General features: G+C 38.3%; 1 protein-coding gene across 1 annotated transcript; it reads left to right on the top strand.

The window, feature by feature from the left end:
* The first annotated feature begins 18,889 nt into the window (after nucleotides 1-18,889).
* Nucleotides 18,890-23,635, top strand: SOSTDC1 (sclerostin domain containing 1). The gene is made up of 2 exons (XM_079931341.1): nucleotides 18,890-19,503; nucleotides 22,006-23,635. The coding sequence occupies exons 1-2, from the start codon at nucleotides 19,299-19,301 to the stop codon at nucleotides 22,419-22,421; spliced, it is 621 nt and encodes a 206-aa protein (XP_079787467.1). The 5' UTR covers nucleotides 18,890-19,298; the 3' UTR covers nucleotides 22,422-23,635.
* Nucleotides 23,636-25,988: the final 2,353 nt, after the last annotated feature.

Consider the following 25,988-nt stretch of genomic DNA (forward strand, 5'->3'; position numbering starts at 1 on the left):
ATTGACATGTGGGAAAAGGAGGGGGAAAGTAGCAGAATTGCTCAGCAAGTATTGTTAGGATGAGTCACTCTATGAGTAAGTTATTATGGCCATTCTCATAAAGATGTTGGCCCATCTCATAATAGCTAATAGAATTATTAATAGCAGGAGAAGTAGACTAAGATATAGATGCAAAAATCCTCAGCTAACCAACTGAGGGCTGGTTGCCCCATGGAGTCATCCCAGGCCAGCTGAAATGACTGATTTTATTACCACTTCTCCCAGGTACCTGATGGAAGTGGCCTCTGGAAGGGCAAGACCTTGAAGGAGCTGACAGCTGGAAGGTATCTACGTAGTCCTCACAGCTGGGCAACAAGCCCTTCCTTGAAGGAGTTCTGGGCTGTGCATCTTGGTGTCTGCCACATTTTGGGAAGAAGGTGACAAAGTGATTTTAAAGGTCAACTGGGAATTCCCTGGTGGTCCAGTGGTTAGGATTCCGAGCTTTCACTGCTGAGGGCGTGGGTTCAATCCCTGGTCAGGGAACTAACATCCCTCAAGCCCTGTGGCACGGCCAAAAAAGAAAAAGTTCAACTGGAAGAATAAGCACACAAGAAGAGCCAATAAATTTTTGAAAAAGGAAAATAAGAGAAAGGATTTGCTCTGTCAGTCATTAAAACATATTTGAAAAGCCTCAGAACTCCCTGGTAGTCCTGTAATAAGAATAGACTGAAAGTTCAATGACAAGGATCTGAAGGCCAAAAACAGTCTCCTGTACACATAAATATTTAGTGCATGATTGTGGGGGAACAGTTTGCTTTTTGTTTTGTTTTGTTTTTTGAGATACTCAGAAGATTAAGGCAATGATATCATTCATGAATACTAGAGTGCTGTTTCGTACAGCCCACCCTCATGTGGCTGTGGCCTTGTGGATAATTAGGTTTGTTTAAAAAAAAATCTGGATAATTTCATGTTCATAAAAGTGTACATAAATGGAAGTAATTAGGTTGTTGATGTAAGTTCTCCTGGAATGAGGATATAAGCCCTAAATATTTAAGGCTTAGGGCACAGTTAGTGTTCGGCTGTTTACTCTGCTGTGACAAGCCTCTATGCGGAGTGTCACCAGCAGCTGTGAGTCCAGCTAGGAAGTGGAGAAAAAGCGTCTTGATATAATGCATCTGCTCCTCCTCTGTGGATATTTATATGTATCTATCTTTGGCTAATTAAATCATAATTATGTGTGAAGAAGAGTAGGAATATGAGGATTAGTCTATTCTTGTTAATCTGTAATTCCCCTGAAACCCCGAAAAGTTAAGCATCAAAATCAGTGAGAAAAAGCTAGACGTTCAGTCAACTTTATTTAAAAATTAATTTTGTAAAAACTTATCTGGGACAAAAAAAATCACTACTTTGCACAAATAAACTTTTTTTTTGCCTTTGAATAATTTAATAGCTATGTTTAAAAAAAAAAGATCTCTTAACCCAAGATGTACTGTGGTACTCTATATATGCAGGCAACATTAGCCAAGCATCACTAAACATACAGGAAAATAAATTTAGAAAGAACACACTTTGAAATATTAAGCACTTTATATTTGAAAAACGTGGCCGATAATGTACGTTATAAAAGATAGAAGTAAATGATGTGTTTTTTACTTAGCAAATAGACTTTATGTAATAAAGAAAAATGAGAAAATGAATCATAAAGAACTAAAATGTACACAAATACCTTTATCTGACCCTGGTGATAGAGAAAGCCTTTATAAGCATGAAGAAATAGATAGAAACCATAAAATACATGAAGTATATACGTGGTCATACCTACCCACACCAACACACAGACATAGACAAAGCTTATATGTAAAAGCATATAGGACCTGGTCTGAAAGCAGAGTCTAAGACAAAGATCCATGTGTGGGTAGTTTATTTGGGAACATGATGCCAGAGAGCAGGAATGAGTGACAGAAGGAGGGAGACAGGTTAGCAGAAAGAGTCAATACAAAGATACATGATGCTGTTGGCCACCCTCTGTGTGCCGGTTTACCCTATCCCTAGGGATGTTCTGAGATAACTCAGAAGGTCCACTTGAAGGATTAAAGAAGCAGCTCCATTTCCCCCAGACCTCATTAGTTAGAGGTAGCAGTAACCAGAGATTCTTGATTCCTCTATATTTTTAGGATGCAAAAATGGGTACACGTGGGTGTATGCTACTGAGAGGTCAGGAAGCAAGAGGACTGGAACAAAGGATTCAAGTAAATGCTCTCAGCCTGCACCCAGGAGAAGTTAGGTGAAGCCAGCAGGGAAATGAACTCTGCAACAGTGGCTGGAATAAGACGTGAGGCTAGAGGACTTAAGATGGGGCAAAAGACACACTCAGTACAGCAAATAAATAAGAACCATCAGCACAATTAAATGGCAAATCAAATTAAAAAATACTTCCTATTTATAGAAATAACTTCATAGGTAAAGACCTCTCATAAATACGTAGAAAGAATAAAGTAAATACAATTTAAAGACAAGAACAAATAATGCAGGAAGAAAAAAATCTGATGAGAAACATGAAAAATGGTCCTATTTATTAACAGTCTTAGATATGAAAGTGAAATGTTTAAAATATGCAATTTTTGCCTATTGGCAATTTAGTTAAAAAAGTTATTCTTCTCGGGTTTGGGGTGGGTAGAAAGAAATGGGCACTTTCACATATGGCTGAAGATTATCCAAGAGAATATTTTTGAAAAGTAACTTGGCATTATTCACAAATGTGCTAAAATGAGCAATACAAAAATCAAGGAATCATTCTCTTTATTATATTTTCAGAACTCACAACTAAATAAAACTATGGAATAAATAATTTTCAGAATAAATACAAATGGCCAATTAAGAAATGAAAAAAGAACCAAATGCAATAATGAGCAAAGAAATTAAGACATATAGTATTTCTTACTTATTAGATTAAAAATATTCTTTATCAATTAAATTGCTGGGATTTTTAAATTGGCAATACTAAATGCTGATAAGAGTGGGACTTATATACTGCAGATAAGTTTGTACATGAAGCTCTGGAAACAATTTGGCATCATGAGATCCATTTTAGGAAATAATAAAAAAATACAAATATTTATGTACAAAGATATTTGCTTCAGTGTATTTAAATTATCAAGGCAAACTACCACTGGCATTTTTCACAGAACTAGAACAAAAAATTTCACAATTTGTATGGAAACACAAAAGACCCCGAATAGCCAAAGCAATCTTGAGAATGAAAAACGGAGCTGGAGGAATCAGGCTCCCTGACTTCAGACTATACTACAAAGCTACGGTAGTCAAGACAGTATGGTACTGGCACAAAAACAGAAATATAGATCAATGGAACAGGATAGAAGGCCCAGAGATAAACCCATGCACATATGGTCACCTTATCTTTGATAAAGGAGGCAGGAATGTACAGTGGAGAAAGGACAGCCTCTTCAATAAGTGGTGCTGGGAATACTGGACAGCTACATGTAAAAGTATGAGATTAGATCACTCCCTAACACCATACACAAAAATAAGCTCAAAATGGATTAAAGACCTAAATGTAAGACCGGACACTATAAAACTCTTAGAGGAAAACATAGGCAGAACACTCTATGACATAAATCACAGCAAGATCCTTTTTGACCCACCTCCTAGAGAAATGGAAATAAAAACAAAAAGAAACAAATGGGACCTAATGAAACTTCAAAGCTTTTGCACAGCAAAGGAAACCATAAACAAGACCAAAACACAACCCTCAGAATGGGAGAAAATATTTGCAAATGAAGCAACTGACAAAGGATTAATCTCCAAAATTTACAAGCAGTTCTTCCAGCTCAATATTAGAAAAACAAACAACTCAATCCAAAAATGGGCAGAAGACTTAAATAGACATTTCTCCAAAGAAGATATACAGACTGCCAACAAATACATGAAAGAATGCTCAACATCATTAATCATTAGAGAAATGAAAATCACAACTACAATGAGATATCATCTCACACCAGTCAGAATGGCCATCATCAGAAAATCTACAAACAATAAATGCTGGAGAGGGTGTGGAGAAAAAGGAACACTCTTGCACTGCTGGTGGGAATGTAAATTGGTACAGCCACTATGGAGAACAGTATGGAGGTTCCTTAAAAAACTACAAATAGAACTACCATATGACCCAGCAATCCCACTACTGGGCATATACCCTGAGAAAACCATAATTCAAAAAGAGTCGTGTACCACAATGCTCATTGCAGCTCTATTTACAATAGCCAGGACATGGAAGCAACCTAAGTGTCCATCAACAGATGAATGGATAAAGAAGATGTGGCACATATATACAATGGAATATTACTCAGCCATAAAATGAAACGAAATTGAGTTATTTGTAGTGAGGTGGATGGACCTAGAGTCTGTCCTACAGAGTGAAGTAAGTCAGAAAGAGAAAGACAAATACCGTATGCTAACACATATATATAGAATTTAAGAAAAAAAATGTCATGAAGAACCTAGGGGTAAGACAGCAATAAAGACACAGACCTACTAAAGAGTGGACTTGACGATATGGGGAGGGGGAATGGTAAGCTATGACTAAGTGAGAGAGAGGCATGGACATATATACACTACCAAACGTAAGGTAGATAGCTAGTGGGAAGCAGCTGCATAGCACAGGGAAATCAGCTCGGTGCTTTGTGACCACCTAAAGGGGTGGGATAGGGAGGGTGGGAGGGAGGAATATGCAAGAGGGAAGAGATATGGGAACATATGTATATGTATAACTGATTCACTTTGTAGTGAAGCAGAAGCTAACACACTATTGTAAAGCAATTATACTCCAATAAAGATGTAAAAAAAAAAAATTATCAAGGAATTAGAGACACCTAAAAAGTTTCTATTCAAAACACAACTATCAATACCCAAAGTTAAAGATGAAATATTAAATGCATTCCTAGTTAAGTCAGGAACAATACAAGATTGCCCATCATCGCTGACAGAAATTAAGATTAGTGGAAAGTTTTAACCAGAAGAATAAATAGCAATATATGATGGAAACAAAAATATAAAACACTGAAAAGGGAAGAATAAAGTTATCATTATTGATAGATGGTGTGATTACCAGGAAATACTGAGATCAACTAAAAAAGTATTAAACAGTATTAGTACTGAAGTCAGATATAAGATCAATTATCTAATTCTGTAGTTTTTCAATATATATTTAGAAAATGATGTAAGAAAATCCCATTCCAAAAGCAGTCTAAAATATAAAATACCTATGATTAAATTTAAGAAATGTATAGACAGATATAAATGAACTACAAAACTTGACTAAGGACAAAAATAAATGGAATATATAAACAAAAATATTGCATAGAGAGTAAATATTGTAAAGATTTCAGTTAAACACTCTTCCTAATTAATCCATCAATTCAATGCCATATCAATCAAATTATCAACGATGCACCTACGTGATATACTTCTGAGTTGCCCCATCACCAAGATGTTATTTCCTTTGAAACATTGCCATTTTGAGTGGAACAGAACTTTGGCCCATTCTCAGATTACTTGGAAATCCTGAAAAGATGTTAAATTCTGGTTCTAAAACCACTGCTGAGTAACTGGCATTTTCATTTCCATGCTAAAGTTGTTTACCCTCCAGGATTCTGGCAATGTTGTAATACCTATCTGTAGAGAAGGGACTGAGTTTTCTACCACAACTCTCTTATAAATAATAATGCTTACTGTGCGTCACATAAAGCAAAAAAAGTACTATTCAGGGGACAATTATATACTGATTGGTTTATCAATTTGGTCAAGAAATACTGAGCACCAACTTTGTTCCAGATATAAGCATATGGGACCCAACAGTGAACAAAATAAAGTCCTTCCTCTCCAGGAGTTTACATTCTGCTGGTGGCAGTGGGGAGAGAAAAACAAAGTAAACAACACAAAATGTGAATGGTAATGAGTGTGCTATTTTAACTTAAGGTGATGGTGAAAACCTTTCAATTACGGAGATATCCGAACAAAAGATATCTGGGGGAGAAATGTCCCAGGCAGAGGGGTACCACTAATGCAAATGCCCTGGGACAAATAGTGCATTTGAGACAAAAAGTCTCAGTGTAGCTGGATCAGAGACAGAAGATGGGAAAGCAGGAGGAGATGGGGACAAACAGGTAACAAGGGACCAGATCATTCACAGTCTCCGGATCATTATAAGGTGATGGAAAACCACTGGAGAGTTAGCAGCTTCTAGGATGTCAGTAGGTAGAGGAGGCTTAGTAATTGTCCAGGATAGAGGTTGGGTCAAGGTTGTCGTAGTTGAGATGGTGAGAAGTGGTTGGACTCTGGATATAATTTAAGGAAAGAGCGGGTATTATTTGTTGGTAGATTTGAAATACATGGGATAGAAAGAGAGCCATTAAAGAGTTTTTGACCAAATCAATTGGATATGATATTCAATTTATAATCATGAAAGGTTTATAGAAATTTCATGAATTTTTTTGTATTATTTTCAGAACAGGCCAGATTACCATGAATTACTGATGTTGGTTGCCCGGACATCAAGATGAAAAAGAAAATAATTTGTTAAAACCTTTAAAGAAAAAGAGGCAGGAGGAAACATTTGGAGGTGATGGATAAGTTTATGGCCCTGATTGTGCTGATGGTTTCATGGGTATATAGTTATCCTCAAACTTATCAAGTTGTATATATTACATATGTACAGCTTTTTATATGTGAATCACATCTCAATAAAGTGGTTTTTTTTAAAGAAAGAAAATAATTTGTGTCTTTTTTAAAGAAGTAGAATGCTATTGACACATATTTTGACTTTCTCCTCCCTGCTCCTTTTCAACCCTGACTGGAGAGCTAGGATTTAAGCAGCAAGTGTTGCTTCCAAATCACCTCCACTCCTTTCCCGTCTTTTCCCTCCAGCTTTCATTTCCCCTTATTTTTTTCTTCACTTTCCTTTTTAGTTTTTTCCTCTTTAGTTGTTCTTTCTTTATGATAGTCCTGACCCACAGGAGTGACGGTTCAGTCTTTTTTTGTCCAGCACTGTCCTCAGGACCAGATCCTCTCCTCAGTCCTCCAACAATTTGATTTGAGATATGCTCACTATATGCTAAATACTTCTGAATTGAACTTTCTTCTACAATCCCTCAGAGTCATCCATCCAAAACTCCAAACTGGTCAAGTCACCTTCTTGCTCACAATTCTTCTAAAAGTCCACACTGACTTTAGAGTAAAATTCAAACTCCTCAGGAGGGCAAAAAAATGGTTATTCAAATTCCTGGCATGCTTTTCTCCCACCTCTTTTCTAGCTACTCCATGGGAGGCATTCCAAGGCAAGCAAAACATTTTTAGCTTCTAAACTTTGCCATTTCTCTTGCTGCCAGACCTTGTACGCACACCATCTCTTCTCTCTAGAATCCTCCCACCCACTTGCTTTTATCATCTGCCTACTTTAATTTTTCTTCAATGCTCCACTCAGAATTACCTCCACTGGGACTCTTTTTGACCTCCACCAGTGGCTTTGAGCCCAAAGTCTGTCCTCCTACTCTACCCTGCCCTGACTTAGAGTGTTTTTTGGTAATTATCTGTTAACTGATTGCCGCTACCTTATGCAGTGAATTTAGGGGAGGTAGCTTAGTTCTAAACTACAGGATAAACCACAATCTCTGGTACATAAGCACTCAATAAATGTTAGCTAAAACGGTGACTAAATGAATGGGGACCAAGAAAGCATATTATAAATCCCACAAAGAAAAAACTTACTCCTTTGGCATTGATACGGAAAAAAATCAGTTTTTAGGTTCAACCTGGGGAGGTTGGCCGATGCAGATGAGGACTTAAGATGTGACTTCTTGAAAGGCTCTAGGCCTTGTTTTGAATCATATGATGATTTCACTGGATCAAAGAGCGGTTTGGCAAGCAGTTGTTAAGGAACCCTGAAACTGTGCCAACATTTCTGAGCTGATCTGCTTGAGAGTGCATAAATTTTAAGGAACTGTAATTATCATGTGCATTAGCCACCTTTATAATTGGAAAGGTAAAATAGTGCTGAAACAGTGCCGTAAATGACAACATTTATGTGCTTAAGGGTTGTCTTTAAAGGCTCAATCTGATGAAGATTTGATCTGCAGAGATACAAGCCTTTCAAGTGCTTCAGCCTTGGACTTGTATGGTATTTGGAGACAGTCACCCTAGGGCGTGGCTGTGCACAGTTGTATTTTGTTTTGCTCAACTTCTGAGACTAGCCAGATTCCCAGGACTACCAAGTATGGCAACAAAACTAGCAGAACATCTAGATGGTCACTAAACAGCTTGCAGTGTCCTGGCAGGAGTGGGCCTTCCCCGGTCTGTCTCAAGTTCTTCTTTGGCTGTTTTTCAGAGGAGCCTCTCCTCCCCAGGCACTGTCAGGTCAACAGCCCCCAACTGCTATATAAACACACTAGAGAATTAGGCCTGAAGACAATATAAACTGCTAGTTGACATAATAAAGTTCTAAGCCGTAAGGCATTTTCAGGATTTTTTTCCGTCTTTCCTTCTAAAAGCAACTTTAATCAGTGCTTCTTAATCAGAGAATAACTGTTAAATTGTTTCCATGAGATTTTTAATTGACTTAATCTTTGGCCAACCTTAAACCAGGCTAAAGCCTTCAATAAAGACTGCAAAAGTACCAATTAAAGGTAAAAGCAATGGCAAACAAAAATGCAATGGTCATAGTAAAAGCATGACTTTTCCATAAATAAATTTTTTTTTCTGCTCTTCAAAATAGACTATTAAGTTTTATCATTTCATATTATGTGTTCTAAACCATGCTTGATGTAAGTATGACATCCAAATGATATAATAAATCCTTAACAACTTGAGACTATAATAAAAGCATGGTTTATTTTTGTTGGAATTACGTTTTGAAAGAACAAATGGATATCACAAAATTCCACATGTAATGATGTCAAGATTAAAAAAAACATTATTTCAAATGGGAATTTTTTCTGTAATCAATGAAGAATTGTTCTCTATGGATAAAAAGCCTCCAAAATTAAAGTGCAACTTTAAATATATCAAGATATAGCTAAATGTTTACGAAGATGGTTATGAATTCTGGCCTAGAAGCTTAGATGTGCAAAAAATATATATATTGTATTTCTTTATATTTTAAAATCAATTTTAGAACTCTGACCCTCATTTTCCTTTCATCCCTGCCCCTCGCCCACCAGCCCCCTAACAAGAACTTTGCAAAGTTTCCTCCATATGGCCAAGGCACTGGTGAGGTTCCTCTAGGCTCTGTTCATTAGCAATCATTTCCCGTTGGTCACTACTGGGCTCTTCAAGTCCAGTCTACATGCTTCCTTCAGGTCCAGAGGCTCTGCAATTACATTTCCTGCTGGAATCTTTAACGAACGTGGTTACCCTGCCTTTCTGTAGGCTAGCCACCTGTCTGGCATGCTGTCAGGGAGTAAGGCTTGGCATCTGGTCTTCCATGGAGTACACATAACCAACCTTACACTTCCATTCCCAATTCTACCCCCTCCTCAACTATCTGAATGAAGGCAAAGGGGAAAACTTGGGGCTAAAAACAATAATTGTACACAACAAATATCCCGCCACAATTATAAAGGAGGTAATCTAAACATAATTTAAATAGCCATCAACAGAGAACGGGATGAATAGTTTGTGTCACATCCATACAACTCATTCAATGCAAGGCTTAAAAAGAATGAGGTAAATCTGTACATTCTGATATAAAAAATGTACAAGATAGGTCATTAAGTACAAAATGTAATTTGAGAAATCATATGAATATCATGATCCAGTCTATGTAAAACAATTTTAAACATACTTGTATGAACACACATATACATGTATAACTAAATGTTCTTGTAAGTGCAGAAAATGTTGGAAGACGTCACAAGAAACTCTTAACTGTGATTATCTCTGGAGAACAGCAATGGAGGAGGGATGGGAAGAGGTGAATTTTATCCTAGTTAATGAACTGTTGACATTTTTTACAACATGCATATGTTATAGTCACTATTTTATAACCCCAGTTTTTAAAAGAGTAGAAATCTGATGATGTGAATATTTTCCATAATACAATAATTTTTGTATTTGTTCAATACATTTTAAAATGAGTTTAAGTATTATTAAGTAATCATGTTAATTTTCTTGTTAATGGCATGAGAGCATTAAAAAGGATATGCATTCAGAAAATTTGAAAATTTAAAGCAGTATTCTTTCAACCTTCATGAATTAAGTAAATATTGCATACTGAAATCTACATGTACTCTTTTTTCTAATATTTTAATACTTCATACTATTATATTTTAAATTATTTTACTGATCTTAAATGTGTTCTGCAGTATTTTAGGGCTGGAAATGTAAAACACACAATTTTACTGAAATTAAAATAAATGTCCTTATATTATTTTAAATTGTAGTACATAATTCCAGAGATCCATCTCCTGAATGTTCAGAAAAGCTTCCTTTGCCTCAATTGTCCTTTTCCTTGTTTCTCATTGTTTGATTAAATTATATATTCAAGGAAGACTGTAAAGAGCAGAGTTTTGAATTATGAAAGTAACACTTACAGGAATGAACGGCCTAAAGTGTTAAATTGAATGATGAGCATGAGAAACTACTACCAAAGCATAAAAGATAAGTAAGAGGGTGGCATGAAATGAGGGCAGCTGGTTTATGAAGGTGTTTGTTCTGCAAGTAAAAGGAGCAAATGACACTTTTACATGAGATGTTTAGACTCCCCTTTTTTAAAGGTAATTCTGGATCTCACTGTGGAGAGTGCATTTTAGGGTGATGAGAAGACAAGAGATCTGTTAAAAAGTTATGGAAAGAGTAGTTCAGGAAAATAACGATGGAAACTTGAACTAGGCCAGTGGTTTTGTGGGGGAAACAAAAGAAGAAATCTTGAAAAATGTTTATTATTTATGGCTTCACATAAAACACAGGGCATTCATCTGATAAGCCTATACAAATGTCACTGGCAAAGGCCACTAACAATTCTCAGGAAATAAAAGTAGAATCTAGGTAATAAAATAAAGTCTAACCTTTTTTCTTTTCCTTTGTGCTCAGTCTAGTTTCACTCGCTTACAGGATACTGCGGGCAGAGGACTCTCACCCGGCACTTCAGGCCAGAGTTCGGAGCGTAAAACGCTGCAGCCAACACCTCAGGGAACCCGGTGCAGAGGCGCGGCGCACGACCCCGCAATTCAAGATGGTGGCCGCGGGCCGTGTGCAGAGTCGCTGCACCCGACACTGTGATCTGGAGCGAGCAGCACAGCTGCGACCGCCAAGCGATAACTCCGCCCCCTGCGCCTGACGGGACTCTATAAAGCAGCTCCGTCCAGGACCTATTGGGAGAATGTGTGCTCTAGAGCGGAAGCCTGAACGTCTCCATTCTCTGACCAAAGAATAATACTTTCCTTTGCTTCTGAATTGAGCTCAGTCTCATTCTGTTGCCTCAAAGGACACTGGCCAGGAGAACACCTGTTGGAGACCGACTTGGGAGGCGTGGTAACACGAATATATCTATACAATATTTCATCCTCCTTGGGAATTACAGAAAGTAGGGAGTTAGATTTTAAAAGCCTAGGGGCATGATTAGATGGCAGTAGATATATAAATGAAAGTCCTGGTGTTATTTGACAAAGTGTTTCTAAACCAAGTTCTATTATGCTAATATTACAGGAAAGCATCCTAGTGAAACTGATGTCAGCCGCTAGACAGATTTCTTGAGCTCTGATTCCAGTTGTCTCTTAGACACTTCCTTCTGGATTCCTTTTTTTTTTTAAATTTATTTATTTTTGGCTGCATTGGGTCTTTGTTGTTGTGCACAGGCTTTTCTCTAGTTGTGGTGAGCGGGGGCTACTCTTAGCTGTGGTGCGCGGGCTTCTCATTGTGGTGGCTTCTCTTGTTGCAGAGCACGGGCTCTAGGCGCGCGGGCTTCAGTAGTTGTGGCTCGCGGGCTGTAGAGCACAGGCTCAGCAGTTGTTGCGCACGGGCTTAGTTGATCCACGGCATGTGGAATCTTCCCGGACCTGGGCTCGAACTCCATGTCCCCTACATTGGCAGGCGGATTCTTAACTACTGCGCCAGCAGGGAAGTCCCTCTTATGAATTCCTATCAGCACCCTAACCTCGTTCTAACTCAGCCCAAACTCATTATTCAACTCTAAACTCTGCCAACCCTGGTTCTCCTGACACCTCAGTCTCTCCATGACCCAGCTTTTTTTTTTTTTTTTTTTGCAGTACGCGAGCCTCTTACTGTTGTGGCCTCTCCCGTTGCGGAGCGCAGGCTCCGGACGTGCAGGCCCAGTGGCCATGGCTCACGGGCCCAGCCACTCCAAGGCGTGTGGGACCTTTCCGGACCGGGGCACGAACACGTGTCCCCTGCATCGGCAGGCGGACTCTCAACCACTACGCCACCAGGGAAGCCCTTCCTTTTAGAGAGGAAGGAAGTGGTTACAAGGAAAGGACAGGAAGGGAACTTCTGGGTACTGGAAACGTTCTATCACTTTACCTAGGTATAAGTTACACAGCATTTTCACTTTGTGAAAATAAAAATAAACACACCCACACAAACACACCACACATCCTTCAATGGCTCTCCATTGTCCACCAGATAATGTCCAGACTTCTAAACCTACAAAACAGGGTTGTAGTCCATGATCTGCTCCAATCTACCTTTCCAATCAATGTGGTCAAACTTTTTTCCCATATTCCCTATCACATTCCCTTCACTCCAGCTACATTGTTGCTGTGGAATCCTCTACACCACAGCTTCCATCTGTACATAACTTAGAGGCAAATTACTTCATTAAAAATATCAGAGGGACTTCCCTGGCGGTCCAGTGGTTAAGACTGCGCACTTCCAATGCAGGGGGCATGGGTTCGATCGCTGGTCGTGGAACTAAGATCCCACATACCATGCAGCATGACCAAAAAGAAAAAAAAATCGGAATTGAAATTAGAAGTGTCTATAACAACTTTATTTCCCAGAAAAGACGGTGTCATTGTTGGGCCAAATGCTCTGCTGAATTCTTTTTGTTCTCCAATTTTCTGACATACCAGGGAACTACCAACTGTTAAGTCTCTATTGGTGATGTAAGTTATTACCATCTTTGGCTTGGTCGTGACACCCGCTGGTATTTGAGTAAGAGATCCCTCAGGAAACAGTGAAGCCAGACTGCATGTTGCCCAGTCTAGGAGCCTGTTGTGGCTATGGTATGTTCCGGGGGCTGGTGGAAAACAATCAAAATCACAGTGGTCGAAGTATTTTGCCTAAATCTGGGTTCACAGTGATATCTGAATCAGATATGACTGCCAAAATTTCTAGTGAGCAATGACATCACTGTAAGTAGTAACTGTTGTGACCAACTCTGTGGAACAAAGCATTAATCAGTCACTGGGGGACACTGAGAGCATCCAGTCTGTGGGGAGAAATAAATGCAGGAAGAGAAAAGGGGGTCGGGTTTTGGTCAGCAGGGCTGCGCTTTAGGGCAGGACTTCCATCTGACTGTGCAAACTGGAAGACTCTGAGGTAGAGGCCCAGTTAAAATAGATGAGGTGACTGTGATGGAGACCATGGGGACAGGCCACAGTTAGGAGGGCACATGTGATTTGAGAACAGTTTGTCTCAAATTTTAGCACGCATAAGAATGACTTGCAGAGCTTGTTAAAACACAGGTTCCTGGGTTCCACCCCTAGGGATTCTGATTCTGGCCTGAGATCAGGCCTAGAAGTTGCATATCTAGCAAACACCCAGGGAAAACGTGGCTTTAGAACAACTATTAGGCTTGTGGAACAAAACTAGTTCTAGCTCCCAGGCACCACTGTGGGCAGGATATTTAATATGAGAAAGACAAATATCGTATGATATTGCTTATATGCGGAATCTTAAAAAAATCGCACAAATGAACTTATTTACAAAACAGAAACAGACTCAGAGACTTAGAGAACGAACTTATGGTTACCAGGGGGAGGGATATATTGGCAGTGTGGGATTGACAGGTACATACCGCTATATTTAAAATAAAATGCCTTTCCATGAGAAAGAAAAAAAGGATATTTAATATGCTGCCAGCCTTGGTCAAATTGAGTTTAGGTACTTGTGTGAGCTAAGTGTACAGAATGAGGGCATCAATTCCTACGGAGCAAGGTAGCAAATGCCAATAAAAAGGACAACTTCCTACTCGCCCTAGTTTGTACCATCAGATGGAAACCCTAACCCTACTGTCCTAATTTGCTCCCTAGAGCTTGCATGTGAGGTTTTCCTTAAGAGCAGGGTGCTGCCATTTTTAGGAAATTTACTGGAGGATTTGCCTAGACCAGTAGTTTATAACCTGGGATGATTTTGCACACCAGAGGACTGTTTTTGATTGTCACAACTGGGTGAGGGAGGTGCTATTAACATCTAGTGGGTAGAGCCCAAGGATGCTGCTAAACGTCCTAGAACATAGGGGGTAGCTCCAACAACAATGATCCAGCCGAAAATGTCACTAGTACCAAGACTGAGAAGTTCTACCTAGAAATATATCCACCAGGTTTGGAATTTCCACTTGGGTTTTACATCAGGTTACACTGGATTATAAGCAGTATTATCTAAATTAATATTATCTCTGTTGAGACAGCTTATAGGAAAAGGAATATTTACATATTAAACCGAAAGCATTTAAACGAAATAAAAATAAAGAGACAACTGAGAAAGGTGGTGAAGAAGGAAGACAGTGATACAGGAAGATGAGGCCAAGGGAGCTCCTTTAGTGGAATTCTAAAGGGGAACTTTTGGGAGAGGGAAGAGGGCAGGCTCCACACCTCATTCAGCTCTGCAGTCCCTGGACTACAGCACCTATGATAAACACTGCTTTCAACACATGTTGATATGAAATAAATGCAAGATGTTAGCCCACCCTCTTTTTAAGGATTTTTATGAATGAAGAGTCTGTAAGTAGTTTTTATTTTCTTCTCAACTAATGATGGCTACTTTTCCAGTTTACAAGTTCTACCTTATTAATTGGAGCTCTCTGAAAATAGTTTAAATCCATAGAGGACCAGATGTAGCTCACCAGATATTGCATTCAATAAATATGTTTTGTGTATATTTATTCTGATTCTTCTCTTGTCAAAGATAAAAAGTCAGGCTAATTGTTTTCTTAATCAAATAATATTTACTCATTATTTCATATTTAGTCTTTTCTCATGACTTTTTGTTCCCCTCCTTAAACAGGATAATTGCATGTATTTGAGACTTTTCTATTTTTTCCAAGGTCATTTTTAAGTTCAAAGACTCTCATGAGAAACAGTAGGCTTAGACTCATATTCAGTGACTATTTTTTCCACATTTCTTCCCGGCCAGGTTTTGTTCTGGACATGTTCACATTTTCTTACCCCTCTGTGAGGTAGGTAAGCTTGGTCATGTTTTGCAGTTGAAGGAACTGACTTAGAGAGTTTCAGGAAATACGTCCAAGTTCATACACATTATAAATGGCAGAAATAAGATTCAAATTCAGATTTTCTGATTCCAGTGCCAAGAGTCACATAATAAACAATACTATTTTAGAGTACTAAAATTACTTTCAAGCTTTTGCATATCAGGCCAATAATAGTAATTCTGATATCATTATTTGATTATTAATAATGACATCAGGCTTCCCTGGTGGCGCAGTGTTGGGAGTCCACCTGCCGATGCAGGGGACACGGGTTCGTGCCCCGGTCAGGGAAGATCCCACATTCCGCGGAGTGGCTGGGCCCATGAGCCATGGCCGATGAGCCTGCGCGTCCGGAGCCTGTGCTCCGCAACGGGAGAGGCCACAACAGTGAGAGGCCCGTGTACCGCAAAAAACAAAATAATAATAATAATGGCATCACATTGATGACTCAGCTGAGACCTGGAAAATAAGTTTTAAAGCTTGCCCAAAGAATGAACGTTACTCAGTCACCATATTAAATGATTCCATGCTTTTGAGGTCCTAGCATTCTTCACAAAATGAATGGCTTAATTACTATTTCTTCATTTTTAAGCAGATAATATTGTGTTAATTATTTATGGCTATGTAACAAATTACCCCAACTTATTTAAAACTTTTATTATTTCATAGTTCCTGTGGGTGCTTCTGACTTAAAATCTCTTATAAGATTGCAGTTAGGGTGTAGGCCAGGGCTACAGTCTCATGTGAAGGGCTGGCTGTGGAGAGATTTGCTTTCAAACTCACTCATGTGGTTGTTGATAGAATTCAGTTCCTCATGGGTTGTTTGGCTCAGGGCCTCTGCTCCATGTTGGTGAGAGACATCAGTTCCGTGCCCCTTAGGCTTCTCCGTGTGAAAGCTTACATTATGGGAGCTGACTTCCATAGAAGCAAGTGAGATGGCTAGAGCAGGCAAGCAAGACTGAAAGTCACAGTATTTTGCTAACCTAATCATAGAAGTTAACCTAATCATAGAAGTCACTGTCTGAATGCTGAAGTTTCCCTGTCCACGTGTATCAAACCACATTACCTTCATTCCTAATTTTACTCCTGCCCGAGGGGATATCCTAAGGCTGCGCCTGCAGAATACTAGGTACAGAGCAGATTTAACAATTATGAGTTAATTTGATTAGCCCAACCTAATAATTAAACTGCAGATTAAATTATCTTGTCCTCCTCCAGTGGTTAGGACTCCACACCCAGCCTGGGTTCAATCCCTGGTTGGGGAACTAAGATCCTGCAAGCTGCGCAGTGCAGCCAGACAAACAAACAAACAAACAAACAAACAAATCTCCTCCTGATACAAAAAAGAGTAAGGGGGAAGAGATTAGATATCTCGATGCTCCTACTTCCTTTAGGCGTTGGGTCTACCAGTCAATGGTTAATATTAACACACTTCACGTATTTAATATGAAGTCCCCTGATAAGCAGGATAAGAAATCTTTCATAGTTACTATTTTAGAAGGATGTCTGATCTATAATCTCTATGTGCACAGAATAAACTGATATATTATTTTCCAGGAAGGATGTTAGAATAAATGACTACGTACAATCCTAAGATAGAGATCAGATTGGCAGTACCGTAAGTCCCCTACGTACGAACCTTCAAGTTGTGAACTTTCAAAGATTCGAACATGCGTTCCATCAACATCAGGCGTGAGTGAAATTGCAGCTTGCCCTCTGTCTCCTATTGCTGGCGATCCTTCAGCTCTACTACCTCCTACCTCCAGTAGGTAACTCTTCTTGCCTGTTCACTCGATGGCAGCCCCCGTATGCCAGCTGTTGTACTGTACTACTGTACTTTTCAAGGTACTGTACAGTAAGATTAAAAATGTTTTCTTTATTTTGTGTTTGTTTTTTATGTATTATTTGTGTGAAAACTATTATAAACCTACTACAGTACAGTACTGTATAGCCGATTGTGTTAGTTGGGTCCCTAGGCTAACTTTGTTGGACTTATGAACATGCTCTGGGAACGAACTCGTTCATATGTAGGGGACTTGTATGTATATATTGATTTTTTTGAATTTAGTTTTTTAAAAATTTTTGATTATGTAGAATTTTGCACATATACAAGAGTAAACAGAATAGAATATCCGGAAGCGTGCCCCAACAGCCATCAAATCATGCCCCATCCACACACCTAACTACCCCCCTCCCATGTTGTTTTGGAAGTTTATTCCAGGCATCATATTATTTCATCTAGGAATATTTCAGTATATACCTCTAAAAGAGAAGCTGTTGTTGTTTTTAAGTAAAACCACAGTACCATTTTTCTCCTAATTATTCCTTAGTATTATTAAATAATTAGTCTTTTGTTCTTAATTGTACTTTCTTTTGTAGTGAGATAGAGATAGATAACAAGTAGTTCTCAAGTGGAGTCATTTTAGCTCACAGGGGACGTTTGGCAATGTCTGGAGACATTTTTGGTTATAACTGGGGGTGCTACTGGCATCTAGTGGGTAGAAGCCAGGTATGCTACTAAACTCACAGAATGCCACCCCCCCATAACAAAGAAGTATCTATTCCAAAATGCCGATAGTGCCGCTGTGGAAAAACCCAGATAACTGATGATAGATAGATAGATAGACAGATAGATATGAACAGCAGTTACAATAGGAAAAAGTTTATAAAGAGATGTATCCATGCCATAGGGTGAGTTTAATAGCCACACGAAGCGCAAAAAAAATGGATTTAAAACTGAAAAGAGATTCAGAATTTTGATTCCAATCAAAATGTCCCACCAATCAGTTGGAATTTCATAATTGTTTTAAGGATAGAGATTAGTGGCCTAGTAGTAATTAATGGAACATCTGTGCCTTGTGTGGATAAACAGAAAACTACCATGTTTCTTATGTGAGCAGCAGAGCCAAAGGAAGTAATGAACAAAATGTTCAGTAAATGCAGGTAGGACATGTGTTCTGAAGCAAATGAAAAACCTTGTAAAAATTATCTTGAATTTAATTTGCTAAACAATAATCTGTCAGAAATGGCTTTCTTTCACGTAAAATGAGGCAATGAATGTTAACGCTTGTGTCACATTTTTAAGATGAAAATTGATATTAGTTACTTTAACGCAGACAGAGCTATGCTCATTATTCTCCACACAGAACCCCTGGCAATAATTTACCTAGGAGCGCAGCAGTTCATGCAGATCAAAGCTGCATTATTTAAGTGTGTCCAGGGGGGAGATTTTTAGCTCTGTGCCTATACATTTAAGAAAAAAATATGGTGGTTTGCGTCTTGAGAAACAAGATATGTTTAACTAATTAGGTGCTTCATGCAAGCCCTACAATATTTAACTCCTGAATTCCTCTTATTATCTGGGATGAACCCTCTCCCTATCGCAAATACAGAACAACTGTGGGAATGTAAATCTCTTCAAATGAACAGCAGCATATTTTCTTTTAAATTAAACCCGAATGTGAACTAGATTTAGGAAAGGAAATGGCAGAGAGACAGAGACAGAGAGACAGAGACAGAGAGAGAGAGAAAGAGGGGGGCTGTAGTTACTATAGAGTATGCTTGGCTGCTTCAGCTCACAGACAACTGATGAAGTCCAACTCTGAAATTTCAGGCAATTTGTATACCAAGCTCCTCCTTTTCTGTAGTCTTCTCTTCCATTGGTAAAATTCTTTTGCAGGGTCATGTAGGGATCCCACCCCTTCTCTGTGTTTTCACTCTGAAGCTTTACACAACTTTACACCTGAATGAACGCCAAACCTCAGTGGATATATAAAGGGAACCTTGAGGAGGAATTTCACAGTTACAGTGCAGAAGCAGAGGGAAAGGAATTAACCAGCTCTCCAGCCAAGCAAATCCTCTACTCACCATGCTTCCTCCTGCCATTCATTTCTATCTCATTCCCCTTGCATGCATCCTAATGAAAAGCTGTTTGGCTTTTAAAAATGATGCCACAGAAATCCTTTATTCACATGTGGTTAAACCTGTTCCAGCACAGCCCAGCAACAACAGCACGATGAATCAAGCCAGAAATGGAGGCAGGCATTTCAGTGACACTGGACTGGATCGGAACAGTAAGTGTGTTTTACTTCCATGGATTTGGTTTTTTCTTATTTGGTAGCATTAGCTCACATTCCTGTAGAACTGTTTCATTGCTAACTAACCTGAACCATATACGTTTTGCTAAACAATCTGGGAAAATCTGCTGCACGTGTATATTGGCATTCTTCCCTACAAAGTTAACATTACCAAAACAGTGATTTGATAATGTAGGCGCAGACTTAAGTTTCTAAACATTCCAAAAGAAAATGTTTCCAGGAATTAGACTGTTGCTTCTTTAAAATCATGCAAGATGAGAATTTTTACAAAGTGTTGTTCTAGTTAAATTCAGATTGTTTTCTGTTTATTTCAGGACATGTGCAATTCTAGTAAAGTGTATAAAGGTAATTAACCAAAGCATGTATGGGAAATCACAAGGGAAAAAAAAGAAGCTTTTTTGGGGAAAAAAAAATGGCTCACACTGATTTCTAAAACATGTCTAGTGAAAAAGTTGAAGTTTGGATGATGATATTTGAGAAAGAGGGATAAAACTAAAAACATTGGAGAATCATATTCTCCAAAATAATTCCTCATTAACCAGATCAAAATTTAGGTAACTGTATATTTCTGGGAGAGACTGGGGAAACTTTCATGACTTTAGAGATATAAAATAATGACAGTACAATAATACTTTGTATAGAAAATATTTTTCTTCTTTTCTGTTTGCTTAATTGACAGACTCATTGACCATTAGTTAGAGGGATTCAAATTTCTTCTTTTACTTCACTCCTTTCCTTTAGAAGAGTTCATATGCTAGTAATAGGGTTTTAAAAGAGACACAGAGAAACAGTGCACAAGAAATCTTACACAAATCTTTAGCTCGTCCTCAAGCACTCGTCGTTCAAGTGCTAAAAGGAGTTTCAACCTCTGAAAAGTCAAAGCAAATGTGACTGTTAGTGTCTTTCTAAGAAAACCAAGGTGTTTTAATTTTCATGAGGATGGTTGCTTTTAGGTACACAGGAACTACTTTATTATTATTAGATTACCGAGCAATGTGGTGGGTATTCATTGTCAATGAACTGTCACTGTAAAAATGCCAAATCTCTATATGAACAGGAACAAAAAGCTAGACAGGTCAAAATCATCTCCAGCTGTTTCCAGGTGCATTCCTAAGGCAGCTGCAGGAAGGTGAACTGGAATCAGAATCAGACAGGCAGAGCACCCAGACCAGCCAGCTAGTTTACACTTTAATTTCAGTCTCATGCTCTGTACCCGCATGGATGTATGTGCATGTACCTTAAATTTTTTCACAATTATCACATCCCTTTAGCCTATATCTCTCACCTTACTAGTACTGCGGTACAGAGCTGACGTAAAACTCCGAATTTAGTATCTACTTCATACTAGCTTTCAATATTCTATGCAAGACCACTTCAATGTCCCTTATAATTTATATTTTTTAAATTTCAGCAGTCTGTACTTTGAAATATATATATATTTCTGGTTAACAAGGCTCGATTTTTTCCCCCAAGCTTGTTACAGGCAATTCTCCTCAAGTTTAGATAACAAAGCAATGGAAAGGAAAACTCAAATATTTCAAGATTAATTTTTGCTTTAATTATGTAAGGCATGTAATGAGAAACAGTCAATTAGAGAACATGCTTATCAAATTCAAATGACTAAACAAAAAGTTTGCCATGACCAATACTCAGGAAACGAACACCGTAGTTCCTTTTGCAGTTGTAAATCAGACATGTTAGGCATTTTTCTGCCATAAAATTCATGGAAATGTAGCCAAGTTGTTATGGCAACCATACGTTCCTGATTTAGGGGGTTTTATATTCTTTAAATATTGAGTTGTAGTGACATTTTGCATTTAAACATTTTAATATTTGTGTTTTTAAAAGTCAGCTTGGGGATTTATGCTTAAAATGCAGTTATTAAGTTTGATATGCAAAATGTCAAACGTACACATATGTATATATGATTCTCTGCAGCTGAATTTTATAAGTGAAACAAAATATTATGGATTGCATTGTACACAATATTTAAATATTTTCTGCATTTTCTCAATAGATTTTTTTTAAAAAACCTAATTAAAAGCACTTGCAGACATTAACTAATATGACCCATGAGTAAAAGAACATTAAAGTATACTCCTTCTTACCTCATTAAAGAATGAATATTTACACAGAAATGTAAGACCTGCTTAATACTTATTGGGGAGTAAGACTAAGAAAATGGGATTTTCATATACTCCAGTAAGCTATTAGCTAATGTTATACATGAAAAAAAAATCAGGCCCAGTTTATTTTATTCCATAAATTGTAGCCATATAAGCTGATAATTTTCATGAAAGCTTTCTCTACAACCATCCAGGCAGTGTTTTGCATTGTGAAAATAAAATAGGTGTTCGCTTCCTATTTGGCCATTTGCTATCATTTGGACATTATTTTTGTCATTGCAGATTACTTTTTTAAAAAAACTGTCCGTTTGTTTTTTGCCTCTGATGCACATTTTTTTCCTGTTTTCTGCAGCTCGAGTTCAAGTAGGTTGCCGGGAACTGCGTTCCACCAAATACATCTCTGACGGCCAGTGCACTAGCATCAGCCCCCTGAAGGAGCTGGTGTGCGCTGGCGAATGCTTGCCCCTGCCTGTGCTCCCCAATTGGATCGGAGGAGGCTATGGAACAAAGTACTGGAGCAGAAGGAGCTCCCAGGAGTGGAGGTGTGTCAATGACAAAACGCGTACTCAGAGAATCCAGCTGCAGTGCCAAGATGGCAGCACGCGCACCTACAAAATCACGGTGGTCACCGCCTGCAAGTGCAAGAGGTACACGCGGCAGCACAATGAGTCCAGTCATAACTTCGAGAGCATGTCTCCTGCCAAGCCAGCCCAGCATCACAGAGAGCGGAAAAGAGCCAGCAAATCCAGCAAGCACAGCATGAGTTAGAATTCAGGCTCTCCAAACTGGACTGACTGGTAACCATCTGCTTTACAGATTTGATTGCTCAGAAGACTCAAGCCTGCCACTGCTCTTTTCTTACTTGAAAATATATGCTTTCTGCTTTGATCAAACCCAGCAAGCTGTCCTAAGTATCAGGAGCTTCTTTGGAAATAGCTTTTTCTTTTCAAGTTTTTCAAGACGTACGCACATCCATGAGTGGGATTTGCATTTAAATTCCACACATCCTGTAGTATTAATTCCACACATCCTGTAGTATTAGTTCTTGAAAGACTGGTGATACTATACACATCACTGAATCATTACATTTTAAAAAGGAAAAGGGCTTCTCAGTTACCCTTCATTTCCCAATCCATCTCCCCCACCCCCCAACAAAACCTCTTCAGAATTGAAAAGTTAAAAAAAAAAAAAATTGTTGCCACGAATCTTCAGGTTAACACTTCAGGAAGGTGCTTTTTTGGTAATCTTCATGGGAACAGTTTAGCAGCCAAGAGTGATCGCCCTTTGAAAGAGTGAAAGACTTCGTGACATTTCACTTCAAAAATAAGCCCTGTAGCTTTTTACAGTCTCATAGTATGAAATTATACCCTGCATGCTGACCCTCGCTTGGAATGGAATGCCAGAAATGCATGGCAGCAGCTAATAAGTAAAGCTGATTAACTATTTATTTGTCAATGTTATTATTTAATGAGCTTTCACAAGTGATTTTTTTCAAAATGTTAATTTTTTATGTTCTGAAGCTTTTTCATGTATCTAAATATTTTCTTGTGTAATTTGTGGTTGATCTAGAAATAGGACAATACATACTGTAGATATGTAAAATAAATATTTTAGTCTCCTTATTACTTATATGTTTCATCATGAACTTTATCAATAGTATGGATCTTTTTAAATCAATAAGATGCTTTGTAAAGATGAAATATGTAATACTTTCTTGTTTAATCTGTGCAATCGGAAGGTGATTTAACCTTCAATTCCATCAGTTTCTTTTAACAAAAATAAACACTGCTAAAAGTTATTGTCCTTGTCTCTAACATGTATAAAAAAGTACGTGTTTACAAAAACTACAGAATAAACGTATCAGAGTAATTGCTTTTTTTTTTTTAACTTATTTTATTTATTTATTTTTGCTGCGTTGGGTCTTCGTTGCTGTGCGCGGACCTTCTCTAATTGCGATAAGCAGGGGCTACTCTTCATTGCGGTGTGCAGGCTTCTCATTGCGGTGGCTTCTCTTGTTGCAGGGCACGGGAATCTAGGTGCCCGGGCTTCAGGAGATGTGGCTCGAGGGCTCTAGAGCACAGGCTCAGTAGTTGTAGCACACGGGCTTAGGTGCTCCGCGGCATGTGGGATCTTCCCGGACCGGGGCTTGAACCCGTGTCCCCTGTATAAGAAGGCGGATTCTTAACCACTGTGCCACCAGGGAAGTCCCTGTTTTTTTTGTTTTTAATTAATTAATTTATTTATTTATTTTGGGGTCTTTGCTTCTGTACGAGGGCTTTCTCTAGTTGCGGCGAGCGGGGGCCACTCTTCAACGCGGTGCGCGGGCCCCTCACTATCACAGGCTCTCTTCTTGAGGAGCACAAGCTCCAGACGCGCAGGCTCAGTAGTTGTGGCTCACAGGCCCAGTTGCTCCGCGGCATGTGGGATCTTCCCAGACCAGGGCTCGAACTCGTGTCCCCTGCATTGGCAGGCAGATTCTCAACCACAGCGCCACCAGGGAAGCCCCCCTGCTTTTTTTTAATATAAGGCACATTCAAGTTTTGATAGAAAATTCTATATTAAGAAAAAAGAGAGGGATAGGGAGACCATCGATTCAGTAAATAAGACATTTGAAAAAGTTGGGTGGCAATCCAGCAGTGAGTTGTGATAAGAATATGATATTTAAATATACCAAGTCTACTGCTCATTATAATCACCTGGGGGAGATACAAGACCCAATGCCCAGGCTGCCATCCAAATGACATCATAGTTTCTGAAGATGGAACTCAGATATCAGCAGTTTTTAAAGTTTTCCAGGTGATTCTAATATGCAGTTAAGTTTGAGAAAGGAATTGTGGAAAAATCACTACCATATGTTGGGAAACTTTGAATATTTGAATAATATTGCAGGGTCCCAAAACCAAAAACTAAAACAAAACAAAAACTAGTTTTTCACTGTTTTCAAGTTTGACATGCCATTTATTAACCAATGTAATGAGTCTTGAACAAGATTATACAGTTAAATAACTGTTTTGTCAATTCAATCAATGATTGATCCCATCACTCCAAGTGAAGAAAGCCAAAGAGGCTTCATTATGTATTGACAAGATCTTGGTTTTCAGTTTTTGGCTCCTGAGCATGAAGGAGTCCTTAGTGCTTTTTTGTGGTAGATTGTTCTTTTTGTAATTATGTCTAAAAGTCACATGTATACGACATAAATCATACTAAGCTAAATAAGGACATTAATGTTGTCCCTTCCCTATGAGAGGTAGGAGAGTCTCAACATACATAAAGACGAGAAAACATCTCTCGATTTTGTAATAATGCCAACTATTGTATCATTAAATAAAATAATGATTCATAGTCCACTATTGACTTATTTTCTAGTCTTACTAACTAGACCTTAAACTACTTCATATCATTATATCAATGCATGGAACATTCATAATAATTATATCATAGGTTGAATATACCAAAAATGTATTATTTCATATGTCTATTTTACTTGCTCATCATTGCCCAATATGGGATATTTAACATAACAGAAGACTTAAGACACTTTGGCCATTTCTTCCTTCTCAACATCAAAGCACCTTGTATAGAAGGCCTTGGAGATGGTCTTAAAATTAGTGTGTCCTAAGGCCTGAGGCATAAAAAGGAGTTGACTGGACAACGGCTTCACAATCAAGAAGGCTATGTGGTTGCCTTTTACTAATAAAACATTGAAACAAAGGTTTTGGTGATAAAATACTAAAATCATCACTAATTTGATTGTTAATAGTATTTAGTAAGTGAATGTACTAAGAAAAATGAAATGGAATAAAGCAAACTTATAAATAAGATTAGTCTCTGCTAAGTCAAGGATTGGATCCATTTCTTATGGTCACATTCAACTTACTGATCCATTTCAGGCCATGTTACATTGTGATGCATTCAATGCATGGTATTTAACATCAAATGACAGGAAAAGGTCAGCAATCAATAAGAAAAGCCTAGGATACAATCAGTCACTCAGTGAAGTAAAAATTTAAACAGAAAGAGTAGCTTTGTAGTTATTATTTTAAAATGCTAAAAAGCACTTGCATCTTAATTGCTGATTATATTTCAGCTTTTGTTTTTTTCCAGTTAATTCACACATTCCAGTCTGATTAAACTGCATAATTGTATTCTCGCCTTAGTGACTCTCATTTCAGAATGGTGACTGATCATTTTGGCAGAGTCTGACCTCTAGTTTACATCATAATATTTATCAATTAAAGATTTGTTTATCAAATTTATTTTGCCCAATATGGATAAAGAGCTTTTACTCAAGTGGCTTGATAGATAGAAGAGAGTTTGATAGATAGATAGGTAGAT

The sequence above is a fragment of the Stenella coeruleoalba genome, assembly GCF_951394435.1.
Source record: "Stenella coeruleoalba genome assembly, chromosome: 9".
Lineage (NCBI taxonomy): Eukaryota > Metazoa > Chordata > Mammalia > Artiodactyla > Delphinidae > Stenella > Stenella coeruleoalba.